Source organism: Antechinus flavipes, chromosome 3, assembly GCF_016432865.1.
Source record: "Antechinus flavipes isolate AdamAnt ecotype Samford, QLD, Australia chromosome 3, AdamAnt_v2, whole genome shotgun sequence".
Lineage (NCBI taxonomy): Eukaryota > Metazoa > Chordata > Mammalia > Dasyuromorphia > Dasyuridae > Antechinus > Antechinus flavipes.
In genome coordinates, this window is record NC_067400.1 from 507708645 (window position 1) to 507730639 (window position 21995).

Below are 21995 nucleotides of genomic sequence, written 5' to 3' on the forward strand. Positions count from 1 at the left end.
TAAAAATTAAAGATATGTTCACTATAAAACACTTTTTGGGACAGCTGCCTGGTAGATAGAATGATTATACCGACAGGAAATTAGAATAGGCTCATTGAGCTCAAGGAAGGCAGGTCGGGGTGGGGTGGGGACAGGCATCTTGAAGAACTAGTTCAAGTTCATACTAAATTACAACTTGAAAAATTAATAGAAAGATAATCGTAGATGATAAAGAAGTTTATCTAGTCTACAAATCACTCTTTATACAATGAGACATCTGTGCCATCCTGAACAAAAAGCAATGGAAAGACTGTGCTAGAACTCTCACAGTGAAAAATAGCTTATTTCAAAATAAACTGTGATGTGACAGACTTTGACAAAAGTAGCTACAATCTCTAAATAAAATAAAATCTAGGTTGTTTGAATAACCAAAGGGAAATAGGGATGTAGAACAGAGAATGGATCTATGATTTCATTAATACATGGACCGCCAAGTAAAAACATTAGCTCTTGTCAGTTCAGGTCAGCATTTAATGTCCATGAAAACTGCCTGCCAAACTGAGAAGTTCAATGACTTTCCTGTAGTCATACACCCAACAGGTGTCAGAAGAGGGCATGAATCTAGGTTTTCCTGCATTTGAGACCAAACTATCCACTATATCACACTGCTTCTCATGGGAAAGGAGAAGAAAAAATGAGAATGAGTTCTTTTTCTGGAGAAATTTGTTAATATAGCAGAAAATAGTATTTTAACTATAAAGGTGGAAAGGATACAAAGAAATGATCAGAAACTTGGGTTTACCCTGGTTCTGTGAATGTATTTTTTGTTTCTTAAATATTGCTTAAAGGAGAATTTTTCTTTGTTCTATTTGGCTTGTCAAATTGTATCTTTTTCAGAAGTGGAAAAGCCAATTAGTTCTTCAGCAACAGGTGAGATTATAATTCAATTCAACAATTTTTTAAAAGCATCTATTATATGCTATCTACTATATAAGTCAGGGATTCTTAACCTTGGATCTGTCAGCCAATTACTATTTAGTAAGTACTAGGTGGTGTGGTAAGAATTTTTATAGTTATCATCCCATTTGAGTGCAGCTAAGTGGCTCAGCAGATAGAATGCTGGCCCTGGAATACTCGTTTTTTTTGAGGTCAAATCCAATCTCAGATACTTACTAGCTGTGTGACTCTGGGCAAGTCACTTAAATATATTTGCCTCAGTTTCCTCATCTGTAAAATGAGCTGGAGAAGGAAATGGCAAATCATTCCAGTGTCTTTGCCAAGAAAACTCCAAAATGATCCTGACAATCCTGGGAGTTAAGTGCTATTATTATCTTCATTTTTTAGATTAGGAAACTGGGGCAAACAGAGATTAAATTACTTGCCCAAGGTAACACTATGAGGAAGTATCTGAGGCACAATTTGAATTCAGGTCTTCCTGTCTCCAGCAATGCACCACACCCCCATACTACTGGCATGGGGAGGCTGGAGGCTGGACAAAGCTGGAGAAAAACATTCCTACGTGAGTAACAGAGTATCCCTTGTTCTAGGACCTGCAAGGAGGCCAGTCACCTGATCCCAAAGTATGTGTAGGAGCAGTAAGTATAAGAATTATGGAAAGGTGGGAAGGGGCTTCTTTATAAAAGCTTTTGCGCATAAAAAGAGGATTTATTTTATGAGCCTGGTGATAGGGAGCCAGGGGAGTTTGTGAAGTGAGGGTGACTTGACCAGACCTCAGACTTTGGTTTTAGAAGATTGCTTTGACAGCCGAATAGTGGCTGTTGTTCTAGGTTCTCAAAGAGGACCAAAATGACATCACTTATTAGAGTCAAGTCACAATGTGCCCAGGCTGATATGAGCTCAGGATGCTCTACCACACATTGGGCACAAATAGCTTGTGAGAAGTGGATTCTCTAACTCTGCACATCTTGTGCTGCTTTTGAGCTACTTTAGTTCTGCTCCATCAAAAAGCACAGCGCCTTCTCTGATTATGACTTAGTGGGTGGTCCTGCATCTCCAGATCATGCAATCAGTTCTCAAATTCTTCAGAGACCGTGAGAGTGTCCTTGTATCCCTTCTTTTGACCACCTTGTGATGTGAGCTCTCTCCTAGTGTGAGTTCTCGATAAAAAAAAGTCTTTTAGACAAGCATACATTTGGCATTTGGACAGCATGGCCAATTTGCTGAAGCTGTGCTCTCTTAGTTTAGTTCAAGAAAGGACTTCAGGGTCTTGTACTTTATCCTGCCAGGGATCCTCAGAATCCTCCTAAAACCATTCAAATGGTAGCAGTTCAGCTTCCTGGAATGATGCTGATACAAGTCCAGATTTCACAGGTCAACACAACACTACTGTGGACCTTCAGGCTGGCAGTCAGTCTTTTCTCCCAAACTTTCCTTCTGTGACTACAAACACTGAGTTAGCTCTGGCAATACATGCATCAATCTCATTTTCAATGTGCACATCCCTGGAAAGTATGCTGCCAAGGTAAGTGAACTTATCCACAGCATACAAAATTTTTCCCTTGCTGTAACCAATGATTCCATGTATGGGCATGGTGCTGGCTGGGGGAGTACTGTTTTCTTGGTGCTAATTGTCAGGCCCAAACTAGCACAAGCAGCAGAGAATTGCTCCATACTTTGTTGCATCTCAGCTTTGAAGGCTGCATTGAGTGCACAATCACCTGCAAACAAAAAAACATGCACCAATACTGCCTCCACTTGAGGCCTTATTATTAGTTTTTTGTTTATTTATTTACTTTTTGCAAAGCAATTGGGGTTAAGTAATTTCCCCAGCATAGCTAGAAAGTGTTAAGTGTCTAATGTCACATTTGAACTCAGGTCCTCCTGACTTCAGGGCCAATGCTCTATCTACTGCCCCTTCTAGCTTCCTTTTACTTCCGTCTTGGCTTGTAGCTTTTTCGAGTTGAAGAATTTACCATCAAAATGGTACCTGACTTTGATGATCTGTTCATCCTCATTGAAGGTGTTTGACAACATGGCTGAAGACATCATGCTGAGAAGCATGGGAGCAAACACACAGCCTTGGTTCAGTTCATTCTTGGTGTCTGTCTTTTATGAGAAACCAGGTTCTGAGAGCTCCACTGTGCCTTCTTCAGCTACCTTCATGACTGTTGGAACGCATTTTTCTCATCCGCCCATTCCATCAGGGGAAGTCTTCACATGCTCCGGATAGTTCACCAATAGGTTTGAGATCCCTCAGTTACCCTCAGTCTGAGTTAGCCTATTCGCTGAATCCCTTTACATGGCCCCTGCACATGTTGGCTTCTTGGAGTCACTGGTGAGAATGAGGCAGACGAGGTGTACAGCAGAAGTGGAAAGCAGCTCTGAAAATGTCTCGGCAGCCTTCATGCCAGAGCTACTAGTCTTCCTCGAACACACCCTGTGTCCTACAGATGAATGGCTGATACACCAGCGTGGAGAGACTTGTAACAGACACATCACCACAAGCCATTCTAATAGTCAGCCTGAGGGCTAAGGGCCTGTACCGGGGTGTCAATGTGTCAGAGGAGAGAAGGGGCCAATGAGAGATGTTGTGAAGGTGAAAACAGATTGGCCATAGGGAATGGCAGAGAGGGAAGGGTTAGAGTCAAGCTCTAGACAGATCGAGTGACTGTAGAATGGCTATTACCTTGACAATAACAGACAGGAAGGTTCGGGCCAGAAAGATAATGAGTTCAAGTTTGGACAAGTTGAGTTTAAGATGTTTATGGGATGTTTAGCTCCAAATATCCAATAATAGCTGGAGATCTGAGTCAGATACAAAAGAGATGATAATTGAATCCTGCTGATGAGAAAACAAAGTGAAATAGTAAGGACTCAGGATGGAGTAAGGACTATTAGTGTGATATGGATGAAGATCCAGCAAAAGACTTAGAGAAGGAGATAGGTAGGAGAACTCCAGCAGAGACTAATGTCTTGAAACATGATATCAAGGAAAAAAGGGTGATATACCATGTTAAAGGCTGCTGAGAAGTCAAGAAGCATGAGGATTGAAAAAAGATCTTAAAATTTGTAAAATATTATTAGTAGATGCAGTTTCAGTTGAATGATGAGAGGTTGGAAGTCACACAAAGAATTAAGAAGATAGAGGAAAGGAAGAGAAGGCATGCATTTAGATGGCATTCTCAAAGAGTTAGCCTCTAAAAAAGGAGGACAGACCCAGGAAAATCATGGAGATAGATCAAGTGAAGATTTTTCAAGGGTAGGGGACATTAGGGCATACTTTCAGGCAATAAAGGAAGCAGCCAGTAGGACCTATGAACTTTTTTTTTTAATGTGAAATATACATTTCTTTTTTTTATACATGGTTTTTAAAATAAGTTTTTAATAAATTTTTACTTATTTAAAAGCATCATTCTGAGCAGTGCATAGGCTTCACCAGACTGCTTAAAGAGGTCTATGACACATGAAAGATTAAGAACTGCTCTTGGGCAAATTTCAGAAAAATCTGGAAAGACTTATATGAACTGATGCTGAGAGAAATGGGCAGAACTAGAAGAATACTGTACACAGTAACAGCAACATTATGTAATGATCAACTTTGATAGATTTAGCTCTTCTCAGCAATAAAATGATGCAAAATAATTCTAAGGGACTCGTGATGGAAAATGTTGACCACATCCAGAGAGAGAACCATGGAGTCCAGATACAGATTGAAACATACTATTTTCACTTTTTTTTTCTTTCTTATGGTTTTTCCTTTTTGTTCTTAGTCTTCTTTCACAACATGACTAATGTGAAAATATATTTAATGTAATTGTATATGTATTACTTGTATCAGATTGCTTGCTGTCTTGGGAAGGGGGGAGAATGGAGGGAGGGAGAAAATTTGGAGCTCAAAAATCTTACAGAGTTGCATGCTGAAAACAATTTTTACATGTGATTGAAAAATTAATTACTATTAAATAAAAAAATGTGAATTTTTAAAAAGATTGCTCTTGATTTCTTAAACTTTACTGGAATTTTTTTTTGTATAGTTTTTCTTGAACATGTATCCCATTCTTTAATTATTTAGATGCCTTAATGCGGCAGCCAATGACCCCAAGTCCTTAAATTTTATGTCAATGGAGTGCAAATTCTAGGAGTTCCTATTAAGATGGAAAGACTTTGAATATGGGACACTGACAGATTGTCTCTGTCATTTAAGGAGCAATCCTAAGTTCTTAGAGGCTTAGCTTCCAAGAGTTAGTATGTATATATGTACATACACACACACACACATACACACACACACACACACACACACACACATATCCAAATAACCCATGAAGATTATTATGATGTACCCATGTAATTCATCAGTCTTTTAAATTATTGAAATATATGTTACTTTCATCCATTTTTCCTCATTTGTACATTTACTTTCAACATGTGAAATTGGTAATGGGTCTTCTTGTTTCCAGAGAAAAATAAGAACTATGAGAATGGAGGAAAGAGGGTAGATTGGAGAGAGAGAATGGAGGCAGAATCAATTCTGGCTAAACCATTTATCCTCAGATTTCTTATCTATTAAATGAGGAGATGCAATTCTCAAATAAAGTACTTGAGAGTTAGAGGCATGTTTAAGAATACTTAAGAATGTGTTAATCCTTAAAATGTGTAGTTATTTTCTCCTTTTCCTCACAGTTTCCGTATCCCCTTCCGCTTAGCTTATTCCTTCCCTTTTCACTTTTCCCTTCCCACTTTTCAATGAGGTAGGAGAAGTTTCATCATAAATTGAATATATCTAAAATTTTTCTCTTAAAGCCAATTCTGATGGCAGTAAGATATCCACTATATTCATCCCCCTCCATTCTTCCTCTCAGATATAATAAGTTTCCTTTGCCTCTTCAGGAGATGTAGTACCGCCACTTTACCCTTTTTCTGGTACAATGTCCTTTCCTCCTCTAGTTTCTAGAACAAGGTAGACATGTATTCTTTATACATCTTTATAGCAGAAATACAGTTCCCAAGATTTCTTTTTACCTTTTTAGATTTCTCTTGAGTTCTATATTTGTAGATCAAACTTTTTATTAAGTTCTGTTTTTTTTTTTTCATCAAAAATAGGTGAAATTCGCTTATTTTGTTGAATGTCCATCTTCTTCCCTGGAAAAAGATGCTCATTCTGGCTGGGTAAGTTATTTTTGGTTGCATACCAAGTTCCTTAGCCTTTTGGAATATCATATTCTAGGCCCTTCGATCTTTTAATGTGGACGCTGCTAGATCCTGGGTAATCCTTATTGTGGTTCCTCTATATTTGAATTGGGTTTTTCTAGCCGCTTGCAGCATTTTTTCCTTTGTCTGAGGGTTCTGGCATTTGGCCACTATATTTCTTGGTGTTTTGATTTTGGGATCCCTTTCAGTAGGTGATCGATGAATTCTTTCAATGTCTATTTTGCCCTCTGTTTCCATGACTTCTGGACAGTTCTCTTTGATAATTTCCTGGAAAATAGTGTCCAGGCTCTTTTTTTCATCATATTTTTCTGGGAGTCCAATAATTCTTAGATTGTCTCTCCTAGATCTATTTTCCAGGTCTGTTGTTTTCTCAAGAAGGTATTTCATATTTTTTGCCATTGTTTGATTTTTTTGGTTTTGCTTGACTGATTCTTGTTGTCTCCTCAAGTCATTCAATTCCATTTGTTCGATTCTGATTTTCAATGAAGTATTTTCTTCACTCACTTTTTAAATATCTTTTTTTTAATTGTCCAATTGAGTTCTTTTGTTCTATGGAATTTTTTTCCATTTCACCCATTTTATTTTTTAGAGAGCTATTTTCTGTTTCCAGTTCACTAATTCTGTTTTTCAATGATTTGATTTCTTTGTCCAGTCTATCTTTAAATGAGTGAGATGACTTCTCCAGACTCTCTTGCCAAGCCTCCCTCTCCTTTTACCATTTTTCTTCTAGCTCTCTTGTGAGAGCCTTTTTAATTTCTTCCATGAGATTCATCTGCGCTGAGGAACAGATGATCTCCTCCTTTGGGGATTCACCTGGAGACAGTCTGTTTTTAGTCTCCTCAGAGTTTAGAGTCTGCTCTATCTGGATAGAAGCTGTCAATAGTTACGATCCGTTTCAATTTTTTGCTCATTTTGTCAGAGAAGAATCAAAAACAAACAAGCAAAGAAAAAAAGGAAAAAAACCCCAAAAAGAATCTGCTTTCTTTTTTGGGCTGGGTGGTGTTACCGACCTTCCTCTACAGACTGCGGGGGCAGCAGCGAGGCCCTAACAGGACAGTGATGGCTCTGCTGTGCCTGCGCTCTGAGACTCCGAGATGTGGCCAGGTCCCGAGAGACTCCAGCTGTTCTGGGTTGTATTCTTCACCCTCAGTGTTTTTAGCTTCTCTGCTTGTCTGCTGGCTTGCTGCCAGGGCTAAGTATCCAATCCTGTAGCAAAGTTCTCCCCACAGAGATGGCTGAGATCACACCCCACCTTCCTCCAGTCTGCTCGCTGTGAGCTGCCTGCTGCGCTCTCGCTGCCGCTGCCTGCCCTCAGCCTGCACCCGATCTAAAACGGTCCCCGCCCTCGAGCAAAACTAGACCTTTCCTGACGAATTTCAAGGATGTCTTCTCTTGATAATTATTTGTGGATTTTTTTTCAGTCAAACATTAAGTCAGAGGCTTGTCATGAAATGAATTCTGAGAGAAAACGTGGAGCTTACGCAGCTGTATGCCTTCTCTCTGCCATCTTGGCTGGAAGTCCCATTACTTTCTTTCTTTCTTTTTTTTTTTTTTACATTCAGTCTCCATAGTTTTCTCTCTGGATGTAGATAGCATTTTCTTTTCTTTTCTTTCTTTCTTTTTTTTTTTTTTTTTTAATAATTTTTTATTGATAGAACGCATGCCAGGGTAATTTTTTACAGCATTATCCCTTGCATTCATTTCTGTTCCGATTTTTCCCCTCCCTCCCTCCACCCCTTCCCCCAGATGGCAAGAGTCCTTTACATGTTGAATGGGTTGCAGTATATCCTAGATACAATATATGTGTGCAGAACCGAACAGTTTTCTTGTTGCACAGGGAGAATTGAATTCAGAAGGTATAAATAACCCGGGAGGAAAAACATAAATGCAAGCAGTTTATATTCATTTCCAGTGTTCTTTCTCTGGGTGTAGCTGCTTCTGTCCATCTTTGATCAATTAAGGCTCTCTTTATCAAAGAGGTCCACTTCCATCAGAATACATCCTCAAACAGTATCATTGTTGAGGTATATAATGATCTCCTGGGAAGTCCCATTACTTTCAAAATATATTAAAAAGTAAAAGTGGGAATGATCATTACAGATTTTTGAATTATTCACTCATTCATTTGATTATTCCTTTAACAAGCACTTATATGTATCTAAATAACTACAAGAGGCAAAGTGGGATAGTAGATAGAAGCATCTTGGGAGTCAAAAAGGTCTTAGATTCAAGTCTTGTTTCATACCTGCTGTGGGACTCTGACAAATTATTTAATGTCTCAGTGCCTCAACCTACTCACTAAGACTTTCTCTAAAAGAAGAAGGTTGGAAAAGTGGTCATCTGAGGTGCCTTCTTTTTCAAGTTTTATGATCCTAAGGAACAGAACAAATTGCAGAGCTTCCTTAGGAGAAGCAGCTTCACACAGAAATCCATTCACCAATGAAATCACAGTTAGGACAATAACAATGAATGATTATGCCATTGTAAATTTCCACTAGCTGTATGGGGTGTGCAGGGAAGACTGGCCCCTCTGGTGTGAGGGTTGATTTTTTCAGGACTACTAGTCCGCTTTTGTTGTCTGCCTTACATTCTGTTCTCACCTGTGGCTCCTGTAGCACAGGAAGCAGCCACAACTAGTAAAATTGTTCCTGCAAGATGGGCTAGATTGGGTTGAAGGTAATCAATACATTTCTTTTTTTTATTATCGTTATAGCTTTTTATTGACAGAACATATGCATGAGTACTTTTTAAACATTGACCCTTGCAATCACTTCTGTTCCAACTTTTCTCTTCCATCCCTCCATCCCCTCCCCTAGATAGCAGGCAGTCTCATACATGTTAAACATGTTAAAGTATATTTTAAATACAATATATGTGTACATATTTATACAGTTCTCTTGTTGCACAGAAAAAATCAGATTTAGAAAGGTAAAAATAACTTGGGAAGGAAAACAAAAATGAAAACAGTTCACACTCATTTCCTAGTGTTCTTTCACTGGATGTAGCTGGTTCAGTTCATTACTGCTCCATTGGAACTGATTTGGTTCATCTCATTGCTGAAGATTGCCACTTCCATCAGAATTGATCATCATATAGTATTGTTGTTGTAGTGTATAATGATCTCCTGGTTCTGCTCATTTCACTCACTATCAGTTCATGTAAGTCTTTCCAAGCCTCTCTGTATTCATCCTGCTGGTCATTTCTTACAGAACAATAATAATCCATAACATTCATATACCACAATTTACCCAGCCATTCTCCAATTGATGGGCATCCATTCATTGTCCAGTTTCTAGCCACTACAAAGAGGGCTGCCACAAACATTTTGGCACATACAGGTCCCTTTCCCTTCTTTAGTATGTCTTTTGGGTATAAGCCCAGTAGAAACACTGCTGGATCAAAGGCTATGCACAGTTTGATAGCTTTTTGAGGATAGTTCCAAATTGCTCTCCAGAATGGCTGGATCCGTTCACAATTCCACCAACAATGAATGCATCAGTGTCCCAATTTTCCCGCATCCCCTCCAACATTCCTTATTATCTTTTCCTGTCTGGCAGGGGTGTAGTGGTATCTCAGAGTTGTCTTATGACAACTCTGCCAATACTTTTCAAACCCATTGAGGAGGAAGTCTATGTGAAGGTAGAATGGTTGGGTAAAAATAATTCTTCCAGCCACCCTGAAGGGGGCTGTGCTTTGTATCGCTTAGAGCTTTCCGGAAGTGGATGAAATTCATTGCATCCTAGATCATCTGCATCATCTTAGCTTTTGTTTTGCCACCGGACTTTGACGACTCTGGAAGAGAAAGTGAGTCCAGTGACTTTGTGCAACTCAGTCTTACTTAAATCCAGTGTCAGGTGCAAGTCAACCCGTCAATCATGATTATCATTGGTCCTCTTCCAAATGTTACAAGGTATTAGGTGGGCAGTTGGGTGTAGAAGAAGATAGAGTGCTGGACCTGGAGTCAGGAAGATGAGTTCAAATCCAACTTCAGACACTAATTATGTGAGCCTGGACAAGTCACTTCACCCTCTTCTATAAAATGAAATGGAGAAGGAAATGTATCTGCCGAGGAAACCCCAAATAGGGTCACTAACAGTCGGATTCCACTGGAACGACTCAACAAAAAATTCCACAATTTATCGTCATTCCTTTGGGTCCATAAATCTCACAAACACCTCCAGCTCCAGGATAGGGTGGAAAAACAAAGTAGGGAGGAATGGTAATGACCGCTTTTCGCTCATGGTCACGCTGGCTGTTACGTAGGGAGTGGCGGGGCCGCACTGAGCATGCTCCTCTCCGAGCGCTTACCGGCGGAGGCGGAACCTGAGCGGGGCACGCTGGGCCCCGCCCCTTCTCCACCCGCCCTGCCACGTGCCAGGGCGCGTGGCCCGTGCTGGAGCTGGGAAGAGGGCGAATTCAGGCCGACACTGGAGCCCGAGGGTAAATTGGACGTGGGAAGAGGGGAGAGAGGATGGCGTCTGAGGCCCTCGTTCCCGTGAGGACTGCAGAGCTATGTCCTAAAGGCCATCCTGGCGGGGAGAGGGGAGGATGGGAAAGAAAGAGGAGGGAAGGAAGCGCTGAGGGTTTGTGGTATGGTTTTAGGTATGGTGTCATTTTAGGCCTCAGCTACCCATCCAGGATGGAGAAAGGGCCGGGCCGGGTGGGGGCGAGTAAGGAAAGGGAGAACGAGGGGAGGAGAAGGAGAAGGGAGGACTTCGGTGGGAAATGGGACAGTCCGATGCCTAATAATGAAGGGCTAAATGTTGTGGACATAAGAGAACACATTACAGGAAGAGAGACGAAAAGAGGAAGCGTTCCCGAGAGAAAAGAGGGGGAAGGTCAGACAGTGGCGAGATGACAGAATGCTAGAGATTCTTCAGACTAGGTCAGCCATTTACAAATGAGGAAACAGAGCCGCTCACCTGCCTTGACTCCAGTGTCAGCTAAGTAATTGGAAAAGAGGAACTTGGAGTTAAAGCAGTTTATTCAGGCTCGGCTTAGGGCCCTTTTCCTTTAGAAACTGTTTTTTATTTGCTTCATAGTCAGCAGCCATCGAGTCAGCCCATAAAACAAAGTGAAAATCTGCCCCAGCCTCTAAGGGAGAATTAAAGAAGTACACAGACCACGTTGAAAAATTGCTTTGGATAGGGTTTTTCCTTCAGACCAACCTGAAGTTGTACCAACTTTGGGGTCTGTATTACTTTAAAAAAAATGAATGTTGTATCTGTCGTTCTGATTGAACTGTTTTCATCTCTAAAGGATACGGGACTACAGAGTTAGACTTGGAAAGGGTCGAAGCTTCATAAAAAAGCTCAGTCTCTCTCTCTCTTTCTCTCTTTTTTTTTCCCCAATCACCAGAAATGGGATTTGAACCCAGATCTTCCAGAGACCATTTGTTGCTTCAGTTGTAAAGTTCTTAGTGACTTCTGGAAATCTGTGGGATTTTCTTGGCAAACATAACTGGAGCAGTTTATTATTTTTTTTTTCCTCCAGTGGCATACAGAAGTTCTAACTTGCCCAAGGTAACAAAGTTATAAGTCTCTGAGAATGGATTTGCATTTGGATCTTTGTGACTTCAAGCACAGTTCTCTATCCATTGAACCACCTAGCTGACACCAGACCTTTATGAATTTCCTTGTATTCTTCATAGTTACTATTTTTTGATACCATACCATTGTGTTAATGTATTATAATTAATAAGCTGGGTGAATTTGGAACTTTTTTTTTTGCCACTCTAAGTCTGGTAACTATGAGTATTTTCTTATAGTTTCTTTTCCTGTTTTTAATGGCAGTTACCTTTCCACTGCACCATTTTGCCTACTCAGGAAGGGGAAGGGAGAGTAAATATGGGAAATGGAAAAAGACAGAATGTTTAGAGAAAGAATAGTAAGCCCCAACTTTTTTGGGCTTAGACTCAGTGACTTAATGTTTCCTGACACTAAATACCACTGTTACTCTGAGAGCAAATGTAGGAATCTTAATTTGCCTCCCAGCAGTCGCTACTTCTTACTTTTTCTTTTCTTTTCTTTTCTTTCTTTCTTTTTTTTTTAGATTGCTAGAGCAAGGAAACAATGTCTAAAGGAACAAACAGTAATTGAGTGCTATATTGAATATTATGAATCTTTTCTATTTTAATATTTAAGAATATCAAATATAAACAACTTAGTCTGCTTAAGAATAAGAAAAGTGAAAAGACAGATTTTAAAGTGTCTCTCATCTGAAATGTGGTGGGGTACAATTGATAGAGTCTGAAAATTGCAGGACTTGGCTCTTACTAATTTCTGTTGTGACAATGGGCAAATCAGTTAATACCTGTACCTCTGTTTTCTCACTGCAGTATAAGGGAGCATGATTAGTTGTTTTCTAAGATTCTTCTTAGCTCTAAAGCTAAGAATTTGTGATCTCCCAATAGGTAAATACATAAATTGAGGGCATGACTGTGCTGTAAATAAATTGCCAGAAGAAATAAATTAACACCTTTGTGTGGAGAAGAAACTTCAAAATTGCAAGAGAAAATTCATCTTTAATAAAAAAAAATAAAACTCTTTGAAAGTAGTTGTGGAAATAGAATTCAATGAGGAGATAAGGAGACTTTTAAAAAATTTTATCTGTGTCACTGGATTAGCTAGCTTTGTGGCCTTGACTGGCTCATTTAACTTTAGTTTTTTTTTTTTTTTAATTTAAAATTGAGGAGTTTGGAGTAGAAAATCATCTCTAAGGTTATTTCATTTTTAAGATTCTTTGATTCTCAGAAGATAAGAGAATTATATGAGTCACTCTTGAAACAAGACAAAAATGATTTTTTTAAACATCAGTATTGTGATATCAAATTCCTTATAACATATTTTGGTACCTAATGTGCCTAGTCCTTTGTTATAGCTTTTAAAAAGTGTAGAGTTTTAAAAATATTTCTATTTCAGATTTTTTTAGTAAGGACCTTCATATTTCAGTGATCTAAGCTTTGGGATAATTTGCATCTAAATTAGGCATTATTTTTGACTTTACAGAAATTGTGTATGAGATACTATGGCAAGTCAGCTAGTGAAATCTGCAGAGAATAAAAGTTGTAAGCGCCCAAGAGAGATGGAGGTGAGTACAGTTAATCATATGTTTTTTTAAGGAGTATCATTTTTTCTTTTTCTTTCTTTCTTTTCTTTTTTTACATTTTTTTAAAATTTTATTTTATTTAATAATAACTTTGTATTGACAGAATCCATGCCAGGGTAATTTTTTACAACATTATCCCTTGCACTCGCTTATGTTTCATTTTTTTCCCTCCCTCCCTCCACCCCCCCCCCCAAGATGGCAAGCAGTCCTATATATGTTAAATATGTTGCAGTATATCCTAGATATAATACATATTTGCAGAACCAAACAGTTCTCCTGTTGCACAGGGAGAATTGGATTCAGAAGGTAAGAATAACTCGGGAAGAAAATCAAAAATGCAAATAGTTCACATTCGTTTCCCAGTGTTCCTTCTTTGGGTGTAGCTGTTTCTGTCCATCATTTATCCATTGAAACTCAGTTAGGTCTCTTTGTCATAGAAATCCACTTCCATCAGAATACATCCTCATACAATATCGTTGTCGAAGTGTACAATGATCTCCTGGTTCTGCTCATCTCACTTAGCATCAGTCCTCTTGTTTTACATTTGATCCATTGAAATTTTTATTTTTTATTTTTTTTGCTGCTGAGGCAATTGGGATTAAATGACTTGACCTAACACAGCTAGGAATTGTTACGTGTCTGAGGCCAGATTTGAACTAGGTTTTCCTGACTTCAGGCTGGTGCCCTATCCACTGCACCACCTAGCTGCCCCCATTGAAATATTTTATTTGTTATATTGAAAAGATTTATCTTTGTGTTTACAAGATGTACTGTTAGTATATCATGCTCTATCACCTGTTCTTTCATAAATTAATAACTAAGATAGATAGTGTGTGATCATGCATTTTCAGGGGTTAGGAATTCAAGATACTCTTGGCTCCATTCTTCAATGAAATGACTTTATGAACCTGAACAAGTGATTTTAAGGTCTTAAATATCTTAATCTGTAAATGAAAGGATTAGACTAGGTAATATTTAAGGTCTCATACTTTTGAATCTTTGATTTTTATAAGTATGAAAAATCTCAGTAGATCTCAAAAATACTCTGAAATTTCTGTCTTTCTGTTTTCATCTCTTTGTATCCCCCTGTCTCTCTTTGTGTCTGTTTCTGTGTCTTTGTCTGTCTTCCTGTCTCTCCCCCTCTCTTCTCTGTCTCTGCCTCTCTATCCTTCTATCAGTCATTAATACTGCCATTCTCCTATTGTCCAGGTTTAAAGTCTTGAAGAATTCTTAACGTGACATTGTTCATTGCTTTCTCAAACCCATAAACTTTCTTATTCTTTCTTTAAAATATTGTTTGGATATGTCGCTCTTCTTTTCCACTTTACTCTTACTTTTGAGATACAGAATCATGTATAACCAGTCCTTACTTTCTTCAGCAGCTTCCTAATTCTTCTATCATCCAATATATATCTGGCCTAAAAAAATTATTGACATTATAGTATGTGAATTCTTCTTCTTCTTCTTTTTTTTTTTTTTAAGGTTGCTGTAAATTTTTTTTAATTAAATTTTTTTATTTTTAAAACATATGCACGGATAATCCTTGCAAAACCTTGAGGAGCACCATTTTTCACATTTCATTTACTTAGATTTCTTCCTATAAATAAATTTAAATTGATATCTAGATTTTCATAACTTTACATTCAAAAGCTAAGCACCCCAACCAGCATGCTTTATTGGTTAAAGAGCTGAACTTGAAGCCAAGAAGACCTTGTTCAAATCCTGCTCCAGACATAATTAGTGTTACCCTGGCAAACCATTTAATCAAATCTCTTAAGCCATAGTGTTCTCTTTAATAAAATGAGAGTGTTAAACCTTGTCCTTGAAGACCTCTTTTGATTCTGAATTTTATGATTTCCCAAACATTAATTTCTTATGTAAATTTTGTTTTCTAAGCACTAGCATGATCCAAAGCCACAATTTAGTTCTTTAGTAGAGCAGTGATCTCATCTTTGTGGGAACTCCTCAAACCTATTACTCATGTGTATCTTGTACAATTCTTATCAATACCACATTCATACTGTAAAGTCTAATGCCTCTCACTCTTACAGTATTACTTGCCCACATCCCTTTTCACTCACATTTAGTATGATATCCCTTTTGTTATTTCTTTTGCAAATAGTTGTTGGTCATTTGATGTAGCCTGCTTAAACCCAAAATATGTCCTTTCATTGTCCTTTATATTATTGTCTGTAGTTTTTATTGTAATATTCCACATTTCACAGTTGTACACCATTATGGGAAAATATGGGAAAAAGTTGGCTTTCAGTGTCAAGTTGCAAATTATACTTACACTGAATTAAACTTACAAATTACATTGAAAGTACCACTGACTTTAGCAAAGACAATTCAACCTTCATTCTTCCACTTATTCAATTCTGGGCTTACCTTATAATCTGTTTGTAATATCTGTCCCAGATTTGTACTGATGGACACAGATAAGGGACTACCCAAACAACCACATCTTAGTTTCAGTCATAGGCTTTCCTCATTTACTTTTCTTGGATTTGTTAGGTTGAACATTTTTAAGTGATTACAGATTTAATCTATTAAGACCTGTAGTATTCTGGGGTTTGATGTATTCAACAATTTCATCTGCAAACAAACATCTAGACAAAGAATAGAGTCAGTATCTGAAGGCCTTTTAGGATTTGAGCTGTGGGACATTAACTCACCCAAATAATTTTAAAATATGTTGAAAATAATAATCCAAATGGTTTTTGAGGAACATTTTTGGGGAACTTTTTGCCATTGTAAAAATTGTGGGATATATATTACAATTAGTCTCTACAAGTATAGTAGGTTTATAAATGACTATTGGTATTGAAATGCTGTGGAACTAACCATAGATTTTATCAGGTATATTTGTTTTCAAGTAAAAGTATTATAAAGCTATTAATACCAGATACCAAAAACTTAAATACGAATGAATATATAGAGCTTTAATCTTCCTGTTATTTAAAATTTTCCACGATTGTAAATTAGGGAATTTTCAAGTTACTAGAATAAAGGGATTAAATTAAGGGCTGTTCCAGTTCCTTTGAATCTAATAGAGTGGTTTTGTATTGCAGAAAAAAATTTGTTATCCTTAGTTATTTTTTCATAGTTTGTTTTATATGTATAGATAGTAGTTCTAGGAATCTTACTGTCTCTCTTATTTTATTTCTTTTAATAGAATGAAACTTTAATGAGTCCACAAATGTCTTCCCTTCCAAAATCAGATTCTACTTTTTCTGAAAGTGCTATGCCATCATTTTATAAAGCTGAAGTTCTGGAGAAAGTTTTAAATGGTGATGTATAAATACATATCTTTCTCAAAAGTAGAATGAAAGAGCAATTTATTTTATGTACAAAGGTGTAATTTCAAAATTTTGCCTTTTTAATTAGCAGATATGAACAAGGAGATTAATCTACTGTTGACTAAATATGCACAGATTTTAAGGCAAGTACATTTAATATATAAATTAATAGATTGGAAAAGCCTTTTGTCTAAGAATGCATGTTGATTTAATAACTAAGTTTAAGCTTTATTTTGAAAAGTTAATAGAAATAACTGGTACATTGACTGGAGATTTATTTTTATCATAAGGATCTGGAAGCCTTAGGTCTACCATACCTTTTCTTTGTGGGAAGTTAATGATGTTCAGAGACTATATGTTTTTTAGGACATTATTGGATTGTGGATGATGTAAAGTGGGAGGGAGACAAATCCTTTTCAACTAATGAATTAACATCAATATTCTTTTTAAGTGATCCAAATAGCCTGTGGGTTTGATTTGTGGGAACAACAGGATGAAAAACAAAATATAGTAGTAAAAAGAGCTTTAATTAAATGAATTTTAGCTTGGTTTCCAGCATGAGGGGGTGGAGAATCTACAAAAATCCTGCTAAATGGCCACCATAGGGGAACTTTCCAGCATCATTGCAATGATAGAGACACATTTTAGGGACTAGGACTAAACTAAACATGGCTTTTTCGCAAACCACATCCTAATCTGTCTTATCTTTTCTCTACCCTTCAATACTGGAGGTCACTTCTATCTTCCTGGACTGTCATTTCTTTCTGGGTTTTCAAGATGTAAATCTCCTGTCTATCTTACTGTTCCTTTTCAAATTCTTTTCCTAGTTCATCATTCATGTCACTTCTTAGAGCATGTCTACCAATGCTGAGTCCCTTTTTCTTTTATACACTTTCTTGTTTGTAGACCTCATTAGCTCCCATGGATTAAATTGTAATCTCTACCCAGATGACTCTTAAATATATCCAGTATCTCTTGAACTCCAGTCTTGTTTTGTCAACTGCCTATTGAACATCTTGAGTGATGCCCAATTGGCATTTTAAGCTCATGACCCAAACAGATTTTCCCCCAAATCCCTAAATCTCCTAAACTTTCCAGTTTATTGTTAAGATTGCCACTGTCTTTACGATAACTTAGGATCATTGTTTTAGTGTTATTTTTAATTCCTCACTCTTACCTTACATGCCCAGTTAAGTTGCTGAACCTTCCTGGTTCTGTATCCAAATCTACCTTGCATATGTCCTTCTCTCTATGTCTATAGACATAGTCCTACCTTAGTCCAGGCCCTCATCACCTCTTGTCTGTATCATTTTAATAGCCTCCTAATTGGACTTTTTTACCTCATTCCTTTCTCTACATAATCCATTTTCCTTATACCTGCCAAAGTGATTTTCCTAAATTGTAGGTCTGTAGTAGACCTTGTATTTTCTCTAGTCAGTAAACGTCAATGACGTCTTACTTCTGACTTCATTTGCTTACTTTTTTTGGGAAGGGAGGGGGTTTAAAACTTTTCACAACTTACCTTTCTACCTCTTCAATTTTCCTTACTTATTACTCCTTTTCACACATTCTCTGGTCTGGTTATACTGGCCACCTTTCTGTGGTTCACACATGATGCTCCCATATTTTTTCTTTGTGTTTTTGAGCAGTCTGCACCAAGTCTGAAATGTTCTCCCTTCTCTCCTCTGCCCTTTGAAGTCCCTGGCTTGCATCAAATTTAGCTCAAGTGCCACCTTTTATAGGAAGCCTGACCAGGTTTTCATTAAAATGCCTTCCTATTCAAGGTTACCTTGCTTGCTTTTTTATTGCCTACATTTACTTATATTTACTAGTATGGTAGTTCCTTGAAGACAGGGATAGTTTCTTGTTTGTTTTGTTATGCCTAGTCAATAAACAAGCATTTATAAAGTACTTGTTATGTGCCAGTCACTGTGCTAAGTAAGTACTAAGACAAAAATAGGACTCTTGCCTACTAGCACTGAGGTACATAGTAGCCACTTGATAAATACATGATTGATGGAAGCTTTGGGCCTCAAGAAGAATCCTGATATTCCTGGGACTTCAGTTCCAAAGATTGTGTGTTTTGGGCCTTAGGATGATTGCATTAGGACAGCAACTGAATCTTTGTGGCAAGAAATTGTCATTTTAATTGGTTCAGGAAGGGGAACAATAGAATACACCTTTTTGCCAGCTTCTATAATATTGAAGAATACTCAATGAGAAAGATGATTCCTTGCTACACCTGGTAATGTGGAGAGTTACAGATGCTTTTGAGATTTAGCTTTTATATGAGTGGATCTTTCCAGATTTCTGGTACAGCCATGCCAGAGAATGACATTGAGGATATATATTTTCATTATTTGGGTATGACACCCAAGTGTGTGCACTGATCTTGTTTTCTCTGTTCTTTTATTGTTTTAGTGCCTTAAATTTTTTAAAAAATGCATATATTCTTTGAAAACTCACATCTTAGATTACATATCAGAGATTTTCAGCTAAACTGGAATTGTGAATGGTGGCTTGAACCAAAGAAGGTACTATTATCTAAAAACTACCAATTTGTAACCAGTTATCTGTGTGAATTCAGATTGAGTAGCTTTTGGGCTATCCTCCATTTGGTGCCATTGTTAGCGATTCTACTTAACTGGATTGAATCTTTGATTTATGAAATTATAGCACTTTAGCACTTCAGAGGTCATCAAATCAGACTCCATATTTTATTCTTGAGCAACCAAAGTTCAGAGATTTAGTAACTTGCTTAAAGTCACATAATAAGTGGTAGAAACTGGGATTTTGATCCATCTTGACCTAGTTTAGTGCTAAATAGAATTATATTTGGTTATATGTAGGTATTTCTAAGAAAAATACTTTTGAATTGTTAAAGACATTTAGAGTTTTTTGAATTTTAAATCTTTAAAAATGTATTCAGAAAAATTCAAGAGTACTTTAATAATTTGGTATCAAATACAGGATAGTCATATAAACTATCAAATAACATGCCTGTTTATGTGAATGTGTAAAACAAATATTAATATTAAGTTATAAATTTAGAGTATATACTTATTAAAGTGTCAAGAAAACAAAGTAACTTTTATGGAATTGTCTTTATCACAGAAAGATATTTGAAAGAAATGTGTAAGCAACATATTAAAAAAATCCATCAAAATTGATTATGATTGGGTTTTATAATATTTTAATTTTAGGTTTGTTTTCCTTAATAGTGAGAGAGCAGCAGTGGATGCTTCTTACATTGAAGAGTTTGATGCAATCTTCAAAGAAGCCAGTACTTTAGAAAATCTTCTGAAACAAAAAAGAGAAAGTCTGAGGCAAAGATTCACAATGATTGCAAATACTCTGCAAAGCTAAAATGAAATATATATGCAAAATAACATGAAATACCAAGCTCTTTATACACCATATCTATTGTATATTTAAAATGATAATATGTGCTTTGAAAATATAATATTCATCTCCTAAAATTAGTTATAGTTATAGAAAATGTATATAATTCATTTATAAAAGGGAATATTCAAGATTTTTTTGTTGGATTTGATAGAGCTTTTAAGCTAGGTATCACTTTCAAATATTTGGTTTTTATCTTGAAGTGTTAATAACTGACATAGTTCATAAAAATGTAAAATTTTGTTAGCTTAATCACATGTGGGTAATTTTCTGTTTGTCTTAAAACTTCTATCATTTTAAAGAGGACTTCTCAGGATAAATGAACACAAACCAGTTTGAAAGTGAATCTGATAATATTTCATCATATTTGTGTAATTCTTTCAACTTGTATCATTTTCTTGACAGTTTTCTTGGGACAGTTTTAAAGATGTGTTTTATGGTTTATTTTCTTGTTATTGCTTTATTAGAAAGTTGATCCAAAGTACACATTAAAATTGAGTTCCATATGTTATTTAGGAACACTCTTTGCTTTCATTAGTAGTTAGTGTATATGACTTAGCAAAGATGCTTTTAAATTCATGTGTTTTACTGAAATAATTCTCATAAAATCATAATCTTCCATAAAGATAGAATGAATATTAGAGGTCATCTACTACATATGGCTCTCTCTACAGTATTCCTGACATATGTTTGATATTTGATTTCTTCTTGAAAAGTGAATATAATACTTCTGAAAAAATTCATTCTATTTTTGGACAGATCTTACGCATTCTTCTACCCTGAATAGAGTACTGGTTTAAGTTCTGGTTCTGGCACAAGCTGTGTGATCTTTGGCACATCTCTTGGGATTTGAAACCAATTTTTTCTGTCTGCTGTGCTATGTTCCCTCTTGACTAAACAACAACAAAAAAAAGAAATCTTTTTTTTTTTTAAACATATCTCTACATATGTGATATAATTGTGTGGAAGAACCAATATCAGCTAATTAGATCTGTTTATTCTCAATGCCAGAAATGTTGGGTTTGCAGGAATTTTAGAAAAAGTATGGTATTATTTGGACTTATTTGGACCTTTGTCTCTTCTGCTAGAGTCTGGAACTATTTGCTAAGAAGAAGGGCAGGAAGTTAAAACTCCATCATTAATATAGAGCCTTTTTAATACTCTGACCAATTATGCTCTGGCTTTTAGTGAAAGGCCCAAACCCTTTACCCTTGATAGCTTACTGACTCTACCAACTTTTGGGGCACTTATATTAACTATATGTGACTTTTGGGCATTAATATGAAAGCATAATTTTGATATAATGAATAGAAAATGACCTCTTAGGCTGTTTTGTCTTGTGTTTGTGGTTTGTGCGATATTTGTAGAGTTTTAGAGGTTCATGAACTTTTTTTTTTCAGGAGTTGGCAACATTCAAACAGTGATAATTATCCTTGTTTATTCCATATACTGTGGGCAAAATACTGTGCTTCTGATGTCCTAGTACTGACTGGTTAGCTTTTAATCTAGAGGTGACAGAAGCAATTATGAGGCAGTCAAGAGTTGAACTTTAATACAAGATTTATTTTAAGAAAACACATTTGCAAAAGATAACTACATTGACCTGGGCTCCATACTCTGTGACTCTTTCAGTATACATTTCTATGACTTTCTTCATATGGTATTGCCCTGCTCTTATCAGTATACTTTTTCTTTTCTTTTTTTTTTTTTTCTTTTGAAGCCTTTCCAGCTTTTTTAAAAAAAATCTATTTAATTATTTTAATAACTTTTTATTGATAGAACCCATGCCAGGGTAATTTTTTACAACATTATCCCTTGCACTCACTTCTGTTCCGATTTTTCCCCTCCCTCCCTCCACCCCCTCCCCCAGATGGCAAGCAGTCCTATACATGTTAAATAGGTTACAGTATATCCTGGATACAATATACGTGTGCAGAACTGAACAGTTCTCTTGTTGCACAGGGAGAATTGGATTCAGAAGGTATAAATAACCTGGGAATAAAAGCAAAAATGCAAGCAGTTTATATTCATTTCCCA

At 36.7% G+C, this 21995-nt stretch overlaps 1 protein-coding gene across 1 annotated transcript; it reads left to right on the forward strand.

The window, feature by feature from the left end:
* The first annotated feature begins 10492 nt into the window (after positions 1-10492).
* On the forward strand, positions 10493-20038 carry TEX12 (testis expressed 12). The gene is made up of 5 exons (XM_051986986.1): positions 10493-10590; positions 13158-13239; positions 16433-16547; positions 16648-16699; positions 19778-20038. Exons 2-5 carry the CDS (start codon positions 13177-13179, stop codon positions 19920-19922), a joined length of 375 nt encoding a protein of 124 aa, XP_051842946.1. The 5' UTR covers positions 10493-10590; positions 13158-13176; the 3' UTR covers positions 19923-20038.
* Positions 20039-21995: the final 1957 nt, after the last annotated feature.

Bases quoted from the DNA above. Each gene is read 5' to 3' on its own strand.
- TEX12 (XM_051986986.1), top strand. From the start codon at position 13,177: ATGGCAAGTCAGCTAGTGAAATCTGCAGAGAATAAAAGTTGTAAGCGC. The intron at 16,548-16,647 runs GTGATGTATAAA...TTTAATTAGCAG, and splicing joins TCTGGAGAAAGTTTTAAATG to ATATGAACAAGGAGATTAAT. The intron at 16,700-19,777 runs GCAAGTACATTT...TTTCCTTAATAG, and splicing joins AAATATGCACAGATTTTAAG to TGAGAGAGCAGCAGTGGATG.